Source organism: Ictalurus punctatus, chromosome 5 (genome assembly GCF_001660625.3).
Source record: "Ictalurus punctatus breed USDA103 chromosome 5, Coco_2.0, whole genome shotgun sequence".
Classification (NCBI taxonomy): domain Eukaryota; kingdom Metazoa; phylum Chordata; class Actinopteri; order Siluriformes; family Ictaluridae; genus Ictalurus; species Ictalurus punctatus.
The window spans coordinates 7,090,986-7,110,213 of NC_030420.2; the positions used below are offsets into that span (position 1 = coordinate 7,090,986).

A 19,228-nucleotide genomic window follows, 5' to 3' on the forward strand; every position below is an offset into this window, starting at 1 on the left:
TGATTCAAGTCATTGCGTTTGGGACATTAAAAATGATTACTAGCTCATTCCGGAAATGCAGTTAGTGTCTTTAAATAATAATAAAAAAGCTTCATTCATTACCACTGTTTTGTTTTCTTTCTTTTAGAATATAAGCATGTGTGAAAATAAGGCCAAATGTTGGGAGCCCAGGCCTTAAAGTAGCTGCATATTTTCTTTCACAAGAGGCAGGAGAACACCTGATGATATTAGTAACTGTATTAATACACCTCAGGCAGGCATGGTGCAGCTATCTTTGTAAGTTATCTTTGAAAATACAAACTGAATCTGGACTCAGATAAATATATCTTGAAGCATAAAAACTATGCAGGTCTGTATCTACTCTAGAAGAGTTTATAATGTTTATAACGTATAATGTCCACTGTAGTAACATTCATTATATGTAGATATGACAGAAGAACATTATACAAGGAACAACAATGTGGCTTAGAGTCTCACCCATCACCACCATGTTCTGACAGATCATGCTTTTGTTTTGGCAGGTTCCACAGATATTAACCTTTCAGTTTGGCTTAACTATTTTGTTTACAGCTAACAAATAGTATCTAGTACATCTGTACACCTTGCAATAAAAAAACAAAACAGCAGCCCAGAAATAAATAAACCAATGACATGTCACTTAATGGTTTTTTATTTTTGCCAAATGAAAAATACAAAAATCTAAACATTAAAACTACTTATTGATGGGTAGCAGAGTGGTGCAGCAGGTAATATTGACACCTCAGAGCTCAATGGTCCTTGGTTCGATTCTGTGCTCTGGTTACTGTCTGTGTGGAGTTTCTGTACATGTTCCCCCTGTTACTGTCTAGGTTTTCTCTGGGTTCTCTGGTTTCCTCCCACCTACTGGAAACCCATGGACACAGGAAGAAGATGTGAAACTTAACATCAGGCTTGGGTAGTAACGGAATACATGTAACCGCGTTATCAGGATACAAAAAAACTGGTAAGTTACAGTTACTTCAAAAAACAAAGTAATGATATCACAGACACCTGTGTGGGATTTTGGTGGGAAGCCTAAAAACCCCAAATGGGTTTTTGTGTGTGTGTGTACCCAAGCCTACACTGCTCACAATCAGCTTCACAGGAAAACGTAGTAATAGGTAATAGTAATAGAACAAGACAGGTTGGTTGTCTAGAAAGGATCCGGAGTGCTCTGTGATCCATTAGTTCAGTCTGGAATGAGCTTTGCCTTGGCGGAAGTACTGACGTGTTCACAGCGGAGTAGCGCGAGCGGCGGACAGGCAGCAGCTGAGAGTGATACAGCGGCAGCACCCGGTCAGAAAAGGTACTCGATTTGTTCTGATTTTATTCCATATTCTGGTAAATAATGTAGTGTTTCTCGTGCCGTTTTGCCTCCCAATATAATCCAGATTATTCCTGAATTAAACATAGAGTGTCCTGGACTATGCTAGGTTTTTTAACCAGCTCTCATAGTGATTTTCCCCGGAAGTGAGTTGTCCGGTTTTATTGCCGTGTCTGGTTATTGTAGTCCTTATCTAAACACACTCTGACGTATATGATCAAATTATTAAATGTGATCGATATCATTAAGTGTAGACAGTGTAATATTGTGTCTGGTGCTGAGTAACATCAAATTTAGTTTAGTAGCAAATGTTTGTTGCAGTATTTTTTTAAAAAAGTAATTTTCCAACAAACTACAAATCCCAGTTTGCGGTTGTGGACGCAAAAAAAAAATGGAAAAAAGAGACATCGTTTAGTTGGCTAATGCTATTTAACGAACAAGCACATGTGGATTTATTTTATTCAGCTAACTGGTTAATTTGATGTTTTTAAATTCACATATTATATTCTTACAAATAATGACGACATGACAGTCTGTGCTGTAGTGGAGTTATGTCTGTAGCTCACTAGCTAATGCTAACACTGAAGAACCTCTTACGCAGCCGGGTTTCTCTCGAATGTCCTCGGCCCGGTTGATCAGCTTTAAATACCATACAGCATTTCTAAAACAAACATCCAAAGCAGACTTCCGACTCGACTTACTCAGTATTAACGAGTGACTATTTAAATATTTCCCATTAACGCGAACACTACGTGTTAGCTAGCAGGACTAGCAGGTTACACTTGATAGTGAGCTAGCTTGCAGGGCTATCTAGCTGCGTCGGCATAACGCGTTATTGATTTCTGAAGGTCGTGATTTAGACCACCAGATTCCTTATCACTGTAATGGTGACTGACTGAACTGTTGCTAAAGCAGAAACAACATTGTTCCACCGGCTTTCCATTTGCACGGTGAACATTATTTTTGCTTTCATTTTACAGTCCACACAGAACAGGCAGCTGTGATGGTCCTGGTTACAGCAAGGCCTGGTTCAGTCAGAGCTGGGCGGAATGTCAGAATTGTTATACCAGGATACTCGAAGACATTAACACGACACACTTTTGCTAATAAATTTTCAACAAAACAGTGACGCCATTATAAAAATCACTAGGTTTATCCAACATTTGAAAGAAATACAAGTGATATGGAAGTAGTGTTGTTACAGTGCCATGGATATTCACAGTGTTACCTCACCACTTTTTCCAGAATGCTGATTAAAATGCATTTCTATCTATTTCTTCAGTTTCTTACTCTTTACTCTCATCCCTATTTCTGTCCAACTGCGATTCCCCAAAATGTAGACCGGATTTTGCAACCCGTCTCGCTCAGGACTCTCCCCAAATCATATGAAAGCATGTTCTGTTTCTCTGTGCAGGGAACGCAACAGCACTTAAAACCCTTTGGCTGCTGTTGTATACACGTTACATTGCTAAGCAGTGCCTCACTAGTTAGATTCTTTGGTTTTCTTTTTGGTTCCTTTTGGTTTGTGTGTGTGTATGTCTGTGTGTGTGTGTGTATATATATATATATATATATATATATATATATATATATATATATATATATATATATATATAATTTTATATACACTCAGCAAAAAAAGAAATGTCCCCTCACATTCAACTGCTTTTATTTCCTGCAAATTTCTTAACATGTGCACATATTTGTATTAACATAAAAAAAAAATTTAAACGACAGACATAAACTGAACAAGTTTCACAGACTTTTGACGAACAGAAATGGAATAATGAGTCCCTGAACAAAGGTCTGATATCAAATATCAAAAGTAACAGTCTTTAAGTACTACAGTGCATCTCATCCTCATGGACTGCACCAGATTTGTCAGTTCTTGCTGTGAGATGTTACCCCACTCTTCCACCTAGACATTTGCAAGTTCTCGATCACGTTTGGGGGAACACATGGACGGCATGAAGACATTACATAAAGACATGTAATTTTCCACTGCAAGGACGATCATCTGTCCTTCCTGTCTCCCTGTAGCACTGTCTTAGGCGTCTTACATTACAGACATTGCAGTTTATTGCTCTGGCCACATCTGCAGTCCTCATGCCTCCCTGCAGCAGGCCTATGGCATGTTCACGCAGGTGAGCAGGAACCCTATGCATCTTTCTTCTGATGTTTTTCAGTCAGTAGAAAGGTCTCTTTAGTGTCCTAAGTTATTGTAACTGTGACATTAATCGCCTACCCCCTGTAAACTGTTAGTGTCTTAAGGACTGTTCCACAGGTGCATGTGCAATAATTGTTTATGGTTCATTGAATACGCATGAAAAACATCGTTTAAACCCTTTCCAATAAAGATCTGTAAAGCTTCATTAGATTTTACAAAATTATTGTTAAAAAACAGTCTCCTGAAAAAGGGAAGTTTCTTTTTCCTTTTTTTTCTTTTTTTTTGCTGAGTGTGTGTGTATATATGGGTTTCAAGTCAGGAGCTTGATCCTGTGGTCAGTAAACCATTTTTGTGTTGATTTTGATGTATGTTTTGGATCATTGTCCTTCTGGAAGATAGAACCACGGCCCATTTTAAGCTTTCTGGCAGAGGCAGTCAGGTTTTCATTTAATATCTGTTAATATTTGATAAGAGTCCATGATGCCATGTATCCTAACAAAATGTCCAGTTCCTCTGGCAGAAAACAGTCCCAAAATAATAAACAGGTGCCACCATATTTAAACATGGGCATGAGGTACTTTTCCATATAGCTCCCTCTCTGTGTGCACCAAAACCACCTCTGGTGTTTATTGCCAAAAAGCTCTATTTTGGTTTCATCTGACCATAGAACCCGATCCCATTTGAAGTTCCGGTAGTGTCTGGCAAACTGAAGATGCTTGAGCTTGCTTTTGGATGAGAGTAAAGGATTTTTTCTTGAAACCCTTCCAAACAACTTGTGGTGATGTAGGTGACTTCGGATTGTAGTTTGGTGATTTGGTGAGTTTCTGACCCCAAGACGCAACTAACTTCTGCAATTCTCCAGCTGTGATCCTTGGAGATTTTTTGTCCACTCAAACCATCCTCTTCATAGTGCGTTGAGACAATATAGACACACGTCCATTTCCAAGTTGATTCATAACATTTCCAGTTGACTGGAACTTCTTAATTATTGCCCTGATGATGGAAATGGGCATTTTCAATGCTTGTGCTATTTTCTTATAGCCACGCCCCATTTTGTGAAGCTCAACAACCTTTTGCCTCACATCACAGCTGTGTTCTTTGGTCTTACCCATTGTTATGAATGATTAAGGGAATTTGGCCTATGTGTTACCTTATATTTATACCCCTGTAAAACAGGAAGTCATAGTTAAACACTTCCCTGTTCCTAGTCACCCAGGTATACAAAAAAAAGTCAAATATCAATGGGAATGTACGTCAAATTTTTCTCATATGAATTCATAGGGGTGCCAATAACTCTAGCACACCTATATTTAACAGATTTCGTTTTTGATAAACCAGTGTTGTTTGCAATTGTTTGATATCCATGAGAGCAGAGTATTCTTGTGATTTTTTTTTTTTTTAAGAAAAGATCAAAAGGTTAAACAATAAAGAGTTTTTCACAGCCTTCTTTGCTCATATTTAGCAAGTGTGCCAGTATTAGAGGTGGGTACTGTACATACATACGTATACGCACACACATATATGAATACCCAATTCTGATTGGCTGGAAGGTGTGCGTTCAAACCATGTAATGCACTGGTAGTTCCAGTCAGTTTAATCACTATTCTGCAGTCCTTCCAGGAATTTGCGGTCACAGAAATTAATGCAAAATCAAGCAAACTGCAGTATTTTCTGCAGATTTGGGCCAAGACACGTCATGTGACGTCATCACCATGCGCATTCAGTCAAAGCCCTCTTCGATTCACATGCATCGAACATTAGTACAGCTAAAAGGTCCCATTTACCAACAAACATCACTGTGAAAGATCATGCAAAACAATTTCATGCAATTGCACCAATTCAAGTAGTTTTTCGTTTAAAAAAGCACAAAAACTCCAAGTTGCATCACAAATTTATAAACAATCTGCAGCAAAATCATAGATTTTTGGCTGCAACAATCACAAAAAAAACTGTACATTAATGTGCTGCATATAAACAATTGTAACCATAGTAACATTGTTGCTATGTGGCATACAGTATTTAAACTCACAGCTTTATTATTAGTAGAGGCGTGGCAAAGATAATTCACACAAGCACAATCTCTCTCTCTCTCTCATAACTATTTATTATAATTCATTAAAATATATGTAATCTTATTGCAGTACTTTATCTCTGTATGACTTAGAGCAGGCAGATTTCTAGATCTAATGACCCGTATATAAAATAATACGTGTATGTATGTATGTATGTATGTATGTATGTATGTATGTGTAAATGTTAGTATGTATGTGTAAATGTTAGTATGTATGTGTGTATATATACTAAGAATGTTCCGAATGTTCGGCAACTGAAATTATTCGGCCGAGAATAGCAAAAAAAGTCCTTTCGGTGTTTGGCCGAATAAATTAGACCGAACAATGGCATGTTTGAAGACGCGACCAAATAGCCTAGCAACCAGAGTGAGTGAACCAGAGCGAATTTCACGACCTCCACTTCCGGCAGTGCGTTCGGAGAGATGGCGGGGCGCATGCGAGTGCATGCTCTTCGGATGTTGACAACCGTGACATTGTTTAGTGTGCGTTTGTTTTGTTTCTGTTCCGGAGTATCCTGTCATGTCGCGAGACGTAAGGGAGTAGAGTACGGAAGCAGGTAAAAACATATTTATTTAAGGGCAGGCAGACAAATCCCAATTGTAATCCAAAAAACGTAGTCAAGACAGGCATAGGGTCGGGCGATCGGCAAACAGGCATAAACGGGGCATAGCAGCAATCAAAGTTGCGGTCACAGAAAACAGGGTCAAAACACAAAACAAGAAACATGAACTAGTACTATGGACTGGGAGCGGAAAAACCACCCGGGACTAAATGAACTAATCTGTAGTTTAAACTAACTAAATCTATGAAGGAACATAACATTAGCAATGTATCTAACTATACTATATCTACTATAATACTCCGTGCGGTGTACAGGGACGCGTGCGGTATATATACCCAATATAATCAGCCGTATAGAACCGAATAGAACCATTTTTTGCACTCTTGTCAATGCACTTTTTAATGCAATTTTTAGTTGTAGGCTACAGAGTGTTACATTCTTTCAGCAGTCAGTTATAGAACTAACCTAGGCTATTCAAGGGGGGCTCAAAGATGACCATATAAAAATATTTTTATTTTACTAATTTATTTATTTAAAGTTATATTGTGCCTTGTTGGTAGCCTATGCCTGCTGCAATGAAAAAAAAATGTTCAGTGTTAAATAAATATTTTGAAATTGTAGTTTTTGTAATTGATTTTTTTTCTTTGAAAAGCAAGACAAAATAGTAAAAAGCACATTTTGACTATTTAATTTATGCAATGGTGAAAAAAAACTGGCAAAATAAATGGAAAAAACGCAAAAAAACGTGTTCGGTATTCGGCCTTCGGCCAAGTTTTTCCATTATATTCGGCTTCGGCCAAGAATTTTCATTTCGGTGCATCCCTAATATATACCCTGCATAACAATGTATTAAGCAACTGACTGTATGTGCAAGGGCTGACTTAAACTAGTACTGTATATCTGCTTTCCCAACAAAGGCAAAAAAATTGATTCGGAACATTTCAGCTCATAATAAAAAATAAGTACCTACTGAAATAAAAAGCACATGATTTTCATGTATGGGGAAAAAAAAGAGTTTAGTTACTTACATTTTACATTCACATTTATGGTATTTGGTAGACGCCTTTATTTAGAGCGAAGTACATTCATTTATACTCATTTATACAGCTGAGCAGTTGATGGTTAAGGGCTTTACTTTGCTCATGGGTCCCGCAGTGGCAGCTTGGCGGTGCTGGGATTTGAACTTGCAACCTTCCATAGCAGTATTATGATTTTCTCCATGACTCCCCAAGGATTCATTGTCACTGCACCGTTTTTGTCATTTTTTTTTTTGAAGATTATGTATTAATGTGTAATGTACTATAAATAATAAAACACTAGGTGGTGTATTGTTACAGGAACATAATGACAATGGTGGGGTGTGGCAGAACACTAAGTTGAGTGACTGTTACCATCCCAAAGTTGATTATGTTCCAATAACAGCATGTACCGAAGTGTTTTATTCCTTTTATACTGCAGCAATTTTCCAGCCATGTTTTATTTATTAAAGAATGACCCCATACATTTGAACTGTTTTAGTTATTTGTAATGATATGTTTATTTCTGACAGTTACAAAGCAGATCAACAATTACCCTGTTTTTACTAGATACAACTACAATGAAGATGCCCATTCGACAGAATTGGTGCAAACTGCTGTCCCACAACCAAAAAACACATTTAAAAAGCATTTAAGTATTCAAATCTTAGATGTTTACTAAGATCCTTCTATTATCTATTGAAACACATAAGAATATTGTAAATATCAGTAAGCTCTTTTATTTATATATATATATATATATATATATATATATATATATATATATATATATATATATATATATATATATATATATATATATAAAATTTTATTTATTTATTTACATTTATATTTATAAAATTTATTGGGTACTTTCAATTTCAACCCCTAAATTTTATGAAGACGATATTGAAATAATCTTTGCATTTTATTCCATTGTTGTTTTTTAAAATATCTTTTAGATTTTTAAAAAAAAAAGGTTTTATATTTTCTTTGTAAATCATGAAACTTTATGTAAAAAAAAATGTCCCACATTTTCATGTCATTACCGAAACAGTGCATGTTTTAGTGCATTGGCTAAGACTGGTTTTAACCACACCCCTACATTTTTGATCAGGAAGTATTCATGTGTCCCTCTCTCTCACAGCTACAATGATTTTCAAATCTGTACAAAAATTGTTTATTTTTCCAAAATAAAGGATTGTGTTCCCTTTTCGTTTTTGAAACCTCACCATGTTTGGACAATTTTCGATACTTTTGAGCCTAGCTCAATGATGCTAATCAGCACATGGTTCTGAACAGTTGTACACACATAAAAGCTCAATTTTATGGAATAACACCCAAAAAAGTTTGCTTATTTGCAGAAAAAAAGGTGTTTGGTAGTGACTGACTTTCCTTAGTTGCACATAGATTTTCAGACTTTTGAACACATTTACTTCAAATTGATGGGCCCTGTCTACTCATCATGTAGCTGTGAGAGAAACACAGTGGACAACAAAAACAATAATGGAATAAAATGCAAAAATTATTGCAATGTCACTTTCATAAGTTGAAATTTAGGAGTTAGGGTTTGGGACAGCTACCTCCCAATTGAAAGTACCCAATAAATGATGATTTTTTAATATATAATTTTATATAGCTCGTGTTTTTTTTTTTTTTTGTGCTTTAAATTAGTCATGTTGACTTTTACTGCAGCTGTGATGCATTCAGCATCAGAATCATGCATTCTGCATCCATTCAGATGTTGGATCTGTTTTGTGTTTAGACAGAATGTCAGAAGGAGACAGTTCTGCTGAATCCATCCATGGGAAACCATCCGCCATAGCAAGCTTCTTCACGCGTCTAGGACAGGTAAGTGCTGTACCCAAACTAATAATAAACGGAAATGCCATTACTCACTCTTATATTATGTGTTGATTCATGTTACCCTTTAAGTCAGACATGGGCGGTCTATGGCCTGACGGCTCATCAAGAGAACCTTTATAAAGCCATTTATTGCATTAATCCTGCTGTTTTACATATGTCTGCTAGATGGCGCTGTGAGACTTGGCCTGCTACGTTCACTGTATTGAAACAAACACAGATTCCAAACTGTTTTTTCATTTATATTTATTTATTTTATTTATTTATTTATAATCAGCTCCATCAACCATTTTCTCCAATAAATGCCACTTTTGGTCACTGGTAACTGACCAGCATCATTGATTGTCATTAACGGTTCAATGTCAATCACTTACAAGTCTAATCCCATGTTTGTGTGTGTGTGTGTGTGTGTGTGTGTGTGTGTAAACGTGTCCCTGTTGTTATTCGGATTTATTTCCATTTCCTACCGAAATAGCCCATTTTATGGTTTTTGTCACTTAAATATTGCAATATTGTTAGTTTCTGATATTTCTATTTACAGTATTGCTGCCGCCGTTATTATTTATTTATGTTATTATACAGCTTTTGTTATTCAGAACCATACCACTGTCTTACAAGCATTAAAATCTGGGACATTTACCATTTTTTATATTTATTTCCTTTATATTAAGGCAGTGGTCAGCTTTTAATTTTCATATTCAGCCTTATCCAGTCCCAAACTATGTGGTTTACCTGTGTAATGCCTATGTAGTGTGGTTTGTCTATATAATACAAATCCATTTTCATATTTAATGTCAACCTTTGAATGTGTGGCGCCCGGTCCAAAAAGTTTGCTCTAAGTAGTAGTTCATTCATTATTTTTTAACCACACACATTGTGTCTGTTGTAGATCTACCAGTCTTGGTTGGACAAGTCAACTCCATTTTCAGCAGTACGATGGGCGGTCACGCTTATACTTACAGCAATATACATGATCAGAGTGTATATACTACAGGTAAGACATATCTAGCAGCTCATGTCCCTAATTTGCATTCCCCCCCTTTTATTATTTTAAATACATGTTTTACAAGTGTGCATACCCTCTTTATGTTGTGAATGCTTTGATGCACAGATAGAAATGGCACACTAGTTTGTTTCCTTACTGGTGCATTAAAAAAATGCAAAGCTGTATTGAGTTTATCAAACATGGGTACACTTGAACAGAGCTGCATGATGTTGCTAAATAATGAAATCTCAATTTTATTTCACAATTATTCATTCAGTCTAGGTGCAAAGCTTTATTGTGCTTTTCTTTAATATTATAAGGCAGCTTTCACATTAGGTGTCTTGTAACCACAACAGTGTTCTTACCTGTCCTAGCTAGTATCAGCTTAATAATTAGCCTAGCTTACTATCTAGATTAGATTTTTTCTAATGTGTAATAATGATAATGACATGACTGTGTGTCACTACAGTTAAACTGGGATGCCACATCTCATCCCAATGAATGTCCCAAAATTAGAAAAGTTGTTAGTTTTGGTTACATTGCAACATAGGAATATTGGCATTTAAATATTTTTGATTCCACATGTTGTGAATCTCTTTATATTGGGTATCTAAGAAGACTTCACTTGCCCCTCAATTTGCGACATGACTGGTCAGGAGGCAAAAAAAAAGTGTCCGACATCACTTGGTGCTTTTTGCTTGCGTGTAAATAACGCACTAGTGAGTAAGATTAAACAGCAAGTGTGAATTCAGTCTAGCTTATACTCTCAAATATCACTAAATCAAAATAAGACATGTTCTTAGTCACATTAATTGAATGGATCTTTAAAATGTAAACAGAATTAGACAATAAATTTATATTGTACAGTCATTTCCATAAATAGTTTTAACATTGACAAAGTTATTATTTAAATTGTCTACCACAGTATATAGGAGTTAAAATTGAATAATGAATATTGCATTTGAAATCTGTTGCTCTTAACTCTCAATATGAAGTCCAAAGAACGGTCACTGCCAGTGAAGCAGGCCATCATTGGGCTGATAAATCAGATTAAACCCATTTGCGAGATAGCAAAAACCAATAGTGTGGCCAGATCAACTATAAGCCACCACAGAATGTGCTTGTGATTTTATCCAAAATTCTATAGTTTATCTAATGTCACCAGTATTGCTGTTCATTATTTACTTAATTGAGGGAGCTAGATAATGAGTTTATACCTTAAACACAGTATACAGTTTGTGTCTTGTGTTTCAGGGGTGGTACATAGTCACATATGCTCTTGGAATCTACCATCTCAATCTGTTCATTGCTTTTCTCTCGCCGAAAGTGGACCCATCGTTGCTTGATGACCCAGGTCAGTTGAAGCAAGGTTCCTGTTCTCTGGTCTTATCAGCTCAATCAATTTTGCCATCTTGTTCATATGCACTGGGTGAAATGTTCTGCTTGGAGCACAGTACAGTGTCAGTGTACACAAAACACTGCATTTAGATAAATGTGCATACTACACCGTTTCAGAAAAACACGTGCAAGGCAATAAATACACATGCAATATAATGAACTATACTTCATGCACTGACTAGATGGAGCAACAGAAGGTTTGATCAGACAGGCAGCATGAAGTGTGCAAACAACATGTAAATACAAACTTTCAGAAGAAGCATCGTATTAAATATGCTGATCAGAAGGTTGTGAGTTCAAACCCCAGCACTGCCAGGCTGCCACTGTTTGGCCCTTGAGCAAGACCCTTAATCCTCAGCTGTTCAGATATATAAATGAAATAAAATGTAAGTCGCTCTGGATAATGCCGTATATGTAATGTGCGTGTTCTAATGTATTATAATTTCTCCTTCAATGGGACTTGTATGAAGTGCCACATGTTTTAAGCCTAATAATAAACGAACATGCTGTTAGTTAACAAAAATAGTTTCTGTAAAGAAAACAGATCATTTTACATGCTGCATTTTGTTTTGTCTTATCAGCGTAGAGAGGGGAAAAAAGAGAGACTGGTGAAGTAACAACTGGTGTAGCTGTTATAATTGATAACAGGAACTTACTTGTCTCATGGGCAATCCTATTAATGGATATTAGTAAGTATGCTGTGTCATTCTTCAATCACTCATTAAATAAAAATGTAATTGTTGCAGGTTGCTATGGTATAAGAGGAATAAATTATTTTGGTACATGCTGTTATTGGAAAATAATCAACTTTGGGCTGGGTTTTATTTCTTACTTACATGGTTACATGAGGATAGTCCAGAAAGATACTATTATGTAAAAGTGCTAGTGGGAAGAACTGTGAGGGCTTTAAAGCTTGTTTTGTTCAGGTATATGACAGACTGACCAATAGAGTCCTGAGTGTGACAGCTGTTGAGCCAGATGTGGTAAATATCCTAAATGGTGGTAACATGTGGTTTGCATTTCATTGTGTTTCCTAATGTATGGTGTAAAGATAATGAATGTGATGGATTGTACTCGTGCTTGTTACATGACCGATACGCGGGATTATTGTGTTTTAGCTACACTTTTCTGTGTTGCTGCTCAAAGTAAATTTGTTGCCAGTGGTATTAGCATGTTGTTTCCTCCTCAGGCCACTGATGGGGGGCCACCCAACATGCATGCCTTCTATTGAAGACGCAGGATGAGCAGTCTGAATTTCTTAAATTATGCTGCCCTTAATTCCCCAATTTCACCATTATCTGGTTCCACAGCAGAAACATTTTGGGGCTGGAACCAAACCTTTTTTTTTTTTTTGTATGTGTGGAATAGTTCGAGACGAGCACTAGAACCTTGGTGGTGAAAAGCTGTTGTAAAAGTTTAGACAGAAGTACAAAAGCACTTCCTCAGTGAATTATGTAAACGTTGTCTTAACATCATATTCAGTGTATGACCGTGTATGCTGAGTCTGTTGATAGAAGATTCCATGATGTTTGATGCAGTGTGTTCTCATCAATTTAAACAGTCAGTATTGAGATTTTATCACTAGGCGGCAAGATTAGATACAAAACTTAAACACCTTTTGTCTTTATGACAGACATACGCATTTTTAAGGTTAGGTGATTTTACAATGTGTGTTGATTCTATTGATGGAAGTGTTGACATGTTTGTGTTCTTCACTCTAAACTCAAATACTCTGTTTTAATGAGTCATAAAATATATATAAGAAGTATAATCTACACTGGGGTGTCTTTTATTCCTCTTGTACTACAGCAGTTTGCCATAAATAACATTTTTGTATTAATTTAAGAGTGATACTTTGTGTATTATTTATTTGAGAGACGTTAGTCCCTGTTATCACTTGCGTTATCGCAGCTATGTAGCAGTGGTTCTTAAAGTGGGGGCCACCAGATGGAGCCGGCGGGGCCGCATAGAAATGATTGTTTAAAATTAATTTGACCTATATGCAAGATCTTTGAATTATGATGTACATAAATTAGATTGAGAATTTAGTCTCTTAGCTGAGAAAGTTGATACAGAAGAGCCTAGCATGGGGGATGGGGGGGGGGGGGGGGGTGGATTTATCGATTCTAGGGGGCCACAGAGGGATGCACCCTACACAAGGAGGGGCCTCATGCTGAAAAGGTTTGAGAACCACTGCTATAAAGAGACATTCCCTCACCAGCCTCTCTTATTTTCTCTCTTTTTATAAGACAACCAATGCAGCTTTTACATGACATTTTTACTTATACAGCATTTGGTAGACGCCCTTATCCAGAGCGACTTACATTTATCTCATTTATACATCTGAGCAACTGAGGGTTAACGGCCTTGCTCAAGGGCCCAACAGTGGTAGCTTGGCAGTGCTGGGGGCTTGAACTCCTGACCATCTGGTCAGTAACCCAGAGCCTTTAACCACTGAGCCACCACTGCCCACATAATGCTACAGAGAAACCAGAAAGTGTCCTGAAAACTTTTCCATTTGAGGAAATATCAATTTACAGCTTTACCTCTGACTCTTACGAAGCACTAGCACTGGAGACTCCTTCCAAAACTGTTAAATAAACATCTCTTTGCAGAAGGATTCACTACACCAACAATTATGTTTTTCTTTGTTATATTACAAAACAATATAATTGGTTTATTATTCATTTTAGATTGTTGTCCATATCCATATTCTGTGGTATAAACATATGTAAGTGTTGACATTTATCGAACCTGTTCCACTTTGGAAAAACCCTCCCCCCTATGCTTTCTTTTCGATCTCTAATTTTTCTTCATATGTTTTTTTCCCCATGTCTGCTTTTTATTTATTTGTTTGTTTGTTTGTTTGTTTATTTTGAAGATGATGGTCCATCACTTCCCACAAAGCAGAACGAGGAGTTCCGGCCGTTCATCCGACGGCTGCCGGAATTCAAATTCTGGTGAGTTTTTCACACAGCCCATTTTAACTCCAATAGAGAGATTACACTGGCTGCTGGATCTTTCATGTTAATCAGTGCTGCAGTCTGTCTTTATTCTGACCTGCTCATCACTACAAAATGTTTTCTTAGCACTTAATATGGAAAAACACTTGCTTTCTTGTACAAAATCATTGCCGTTTCTAGAAATTCTTAAATAATATTGTCATATTGTCGGGTGTGCAAATACTTTGGCCATATAGTGTGAGTCACTTTTGAATGAATTCAACATGACAAACAGTCATCAATTTTCACTTCAGTATTTACAAGTTTAATGCGACGATGCATGGGAATGCAAAAATTAGAGTATATATAATGACTAACAGTGACCTCTTCATAGCAGATCAAAGGCCTCTGTCCTGAAGCCATTGTGAATCACTTACAAAGTGCTGACACTGGAGACACTTTCCATAAAAGTTTAAATATCTCCTTACAGCTGTGAATTTGCTCTTACTACAGAGCTGTATTTTGTATTGCATGTTAGAAAGAGCACATTAATATACACTTGTGATATATTAATATTAATATACCAACAGCATCATGAAGGACCAGTAAATCAGTGTCTCATTTTACTCAGTGCTGCTTTAGTTCTAATACGAGAGCAATGAGAGAAAAAAGTTGAGTGAAAATGTGTGAATACAGTCGCATTTACAGTAACATTTATTAATTTGACTGACTTGCAGTTGAGTCAGATTTCTGCTGAATTGTTGAAGGAAATGTTGCTCAAGTGGCCAGCAAGGCTTTGCCGCATCTTTCTGGTGTCATCAGATGCATTGCACCAAGGACCACAACAAAAAGATGTAGCAAGACCTTGCACATATCACAGATTACAGAAGCCAGAATGATGGGGAAGACAGTGTATCTCTACAGGATGAGTTGAATGTCTTTTATGCATGCTTTTGAAGCCCTGAATAATATCTCCAAAGCTGGACATTACACCTGGAGAGGAAAATCAAGTACAAGCTGCCTCCAATGCAAGTGTACAAGATACTATCCAGGACAAACATACGCAACATAGAGGGCCCAGATACAGTCATCCTGCACCCCCAGACTCCTTAAAAACAGCCACTCACTACCACTTCCATCTACACTGATCAGCCATAACATTAAAACCACCTGCTAATGTTGTGTGGGTCCCCCTTGTGCTGCCAAAACAGCTCTGAGCTGTCAAGGTATGGACTCCACAAGACCTCTGAAGGTGTGCTGTGGTATCTGGCACCAAGACCTCTGAAGGTGTGATGTGGTATCTGGCACCAAGACCTTTGAAGGTGTGCTGTGGTATCTGGCACCAAGACCTTAGAAGCAGATGCTTTAAGTTCTGAAAGTTGCAAGGTGGGGCCTCCATGGATTGGATGTTGTCCAGCACATCCCACAGATGCTTGATTGGATCGAAATCTGGGGAGTCTGGAGGCCGAGTCAAGACCTTGAACTCAAATTCTTCAAACCATTCCTGAACAATTTTTCCAGTGTGTCAGGGTGCATTATCCTGCTTGAAAACGGCCACTGCCATTATGGAATACCGTTGCCATGAAGGCGTGTGCTTGATCTGCAACAATGTTTAGGTAGGTGCTACGTGTCAAAGTAACATCCACATGAATGTCTGGACCCAAGGTTTCCAGTAGAATATTACCCAGAGTGTCTCACTGCCGGCGGAGGCTTGCCTTCTTCCCATAGTGCATCCTGGTGCCATATCTTCCCCAGTTAAGCAACATACGCAGCCGTCCACATGATGTAAAAGAAAATGTGATTCATCAGACCAGGCCACCTTTTTACCTTCTTCCATTGCTCCGTGGTCCAGTTCTGATACTAGTGCCCAATGTAGGTGCTTTTGGCGGTGGTCAAGGGTCAGCATGGGCGCTCTGATTAGTCTGAAGCTACGCAGCCCCATACGCAGTAAGCTGGTTGCACTGTGTGTTCTGACATCTTTCTATCATAGCCAGCATTTAACTTTTTCAGCAATTTGTGCTACAGTAGCTCTTCTGAGGGGTCAGACCAGATGGGCACTAGCCTTCACTCCCAATGTGCATCAATAAGCCTTGGTCACCCATGACTCTGTCACCGGGTAACTGGTTCAACCGTTGTCCTTTCTTGGACCGCTTTTGGTAGTTACCAACCACTGCATACCAGGAACACCTCACAAGACCTGCCGTTTGGGAGGTGCACTGACCCAGTCATCTACCTATCACAGTTTGGCCCCTGTCAAAGTTCCTTGCACTTAAGCAGTATGTGAATTCCCCTTTTCATGCTGAAACTTCTTTGGTCTAAGAACTGTGGTCATGAACATTTCTCCACTACCTCAGTCTAGTAATAACCTCAAATGCTATAACCTATTGCCCTTAAGTGGTGTATGAAATCATCTGACTGACAAATAGAAACACAGAATTGCATTTGCACAATAGGATTGTCATGGTTTTGCTTCAGAAACACTTTTCTTATAAACAGATTTTTTGTGGGAGAGAAGATTGAATAAGAGCTACTGTGCTGGTATATAAAACTCTGCTGAACCTGCTGAAACCAAGACTCAGCATAAATGATATTTATTTATCAAGCTGGATATGAACTGATTTGTTCGTAAAATTGTTCATACGAGTGTTTTACTCAAGAAATTTGGTATTCATGAATATCTCATAAACTGACAAAATGCACACCACACTTATAACTTCTGTTAGATAAATTTAAGTGTTTTATCATGTCTCTGCTGTGCATGCCTGTCTTAACCATTAAATTTGTCTCGTTCTCGGACTCCCAAGTGGTCCAACAGAAAAGTGTTTGCCCTATTGTCGGAAGATTGCGTGTTAAATCCCGACCACAGCCTTTTGTGAGCCAAGGGAACAAAATCAACCGTTCTGTCTGGGTGAGGGGATGACATGCTCTTTCCCGTTCAATCCCGGAAACAAAAGTCAATCTCGGACATGAGGAGCAGATCGGAAAGTTGCGGTTGGCTGGCTTCACACATCTTGGAGGAAGCAAGTTTATGTCTTAACCATGTCACCCTCCCTGGTTGGTAGCTGTTGGACAGTAGGGTAGCGCTGGCTTTTGGGTGGGAATTGGCATCTGACCAAACCGGAGAGAATTTAGGCAACAAATTCCCAAAATAATATTTGTCTTGTTTGTTGATTCAGGCATTCTGCGACGAAAGGCATCATCATCGCTATGATTTGCACGTTCTTCGAAGCCTTCAACGTGCCAGTGTTCTGGCCTATCCTTGTGATGTACTTCATCATGCTCTTCTGTATCACCATGAAGCGTCAGATCAAGGTTTGTCACATTTCAAACATGTGCGATGTCAAGTAGGATACATTTACTCTATTTTAAGTAAGGCTAGATTTGCATTAACTGTAGTCCAAAGTTATTTTGTTTAGACTGCTGATCTAGTTCTCTTTTTTCTCTTTCTGTCCACAGCATATGATTAGGTATAGGTACCTGCCCTTCACACATGGGAAGAGGACATACAGAGGCAAGGAAGACACAGGAAAAACCTTTGCTAGTTAAAATCCCTCCCCTTCCCCTACTCAAATTAAACTTATTGATGAAGAATGGTGCGTACAGGAGTTAAAGTTTTGTAAGATTTTTTTCTTTTTGACTTTTTTGTTGGGATTCAAAAAACATTTTAAAAAATGTAGGCTTATCGGAAAAGAGTTTTGATCCATGATGACAGTGTTGGGTGCTTTGTGTAATGATTATTGCTGCCTTTGGTAAGTGAAAAGAGCGTGGACTTGGCAAGATTCACGCAAAGTTTACAGACGAGTGTGGTGCCTCTTTTGTCTTGTGTACACTGACTTAGCACAGTGTGAATATGCCCAATTTTCCTTCTCGCTATCAAACTATGATGATGCTAATGCTCACAACTGAGCTCTAGAGCTTGGGCGTTTTCCATCATAATTCTCTGTCCTCTTTCAAGTAATATTGGAATTTTGATTAATATTGATTTCATTAATCATTAGGTGAAAACTAAAGTCATCAGATAAGAGCCAGATCTTCATCAGCACCCAGAAATCTCACTAACCCCTGATTATTTTTACATATTTGCACTGAAGTACTTTTTCTTAGCACCCTTCACTGAACTAATGAACAGATTCAGTTTTTAGATGCAAAACAAGAGGTTTTGACAATAGTGCCCAACACTGATTCACCACGTGATTTGCCTTTTATCTTGAATGTGCATTCTCTAGTTTTCTTTTTGTAAATATACTTTATGCCTAGTAACATAATTTCTAGCAGCTTGTAATTTATTCTCAAGTAGTTAAATCCCCCTGATCATGAAGTTGAACTGTATTTTAATGCTAAACAGAACTAGCTGTACATTTGTAAGTGACATCATTCCAAACAAAACTTTTTTCTCTCTCTCTCTTCTTTTTCAGAGGAAACATAAGAGTCTTGAGGGCTTTAAAAATGTAAGAAATGGATGGAGAGGGTTGACATTTTTCCCTTTTAATTAACATTATACTGGATCCTAACTGCTAATATAGAGAGAGGGTTTTTTATTTTCCTTTTTTTTTTCTTCAGCACTGTAGGTGAGGATCAAAACATTTTTTCCTATTAATGTGCATAATGTTTTATGGGGGTTTCTATATAAATATATATGTATATTTTAAAGGGTGAATTGAGATTATTTTGGATGGCCTTTTTTCTTTTAGACTTTTGATTCCTGGTGTTAATTTTGACATTAAATTAAAATACATAAATTGGATACTAGATCTATAAATTTCTCATTAAAGGCATTGCATGTCTTTGGTTTCCTTGTGTTACTGTTCAAAGGAAAATGATTTTAATAACTACACTGTAAATTTTTCACTCCAAATGCTATTAAAAGACCATGTCCCTTCA

At 37.5% G+C, this 19,228-nt stretch overlaps 1 protein-coding gene and 1 long non-coding RNA gene across 5 annotated transcripts; one reads left to right on the plus strand and one right to left on the minus strand.

Moving 5' to 3' along the window:
- Positions 1-1,209: 1,209 nt before the first annotated feature.
- Positions 1,210-19,228, plus strand: rer1 (retention in endoplasmic reticulum sorting receptor 1). 4 transcript variants are annotated; one of them, XM_017466814.3, is made up of 8 exons: positions 1,210-1,324; positions 8,929-9,010; positions 9,912-10,016; positions 11,262-11,361; positions 14,287-14,365; positions 17,524-17,659; positions 17,804-17,858; positions 18,763-19,228. In XM_017466814.3, the coding sequence occupies exons 1-8, from the start codon at positions 1,218-1,220 to the stop codon at positions 18,771-18,773; spliced, it is 675 nt and encodes a 224-aa protein (XP_017322303.1). In that variant the 5' UTR covers positions 1,210-1,217; the 3' UTR covers positions 18,774-19,228.
- Positions 15,425-15,828, minus strand: LOC128632835 (uncharacterized). The gene is made up of 2 exons (XR_008396423.1): positions 15,627-15,828; positions 15,425-15,591 (listed from the first exon to the last, which is right to left on the minus strand). It is a non-coding gene; the product is annotated as an uncharacterized LOC128632835 (long non-coding RNA).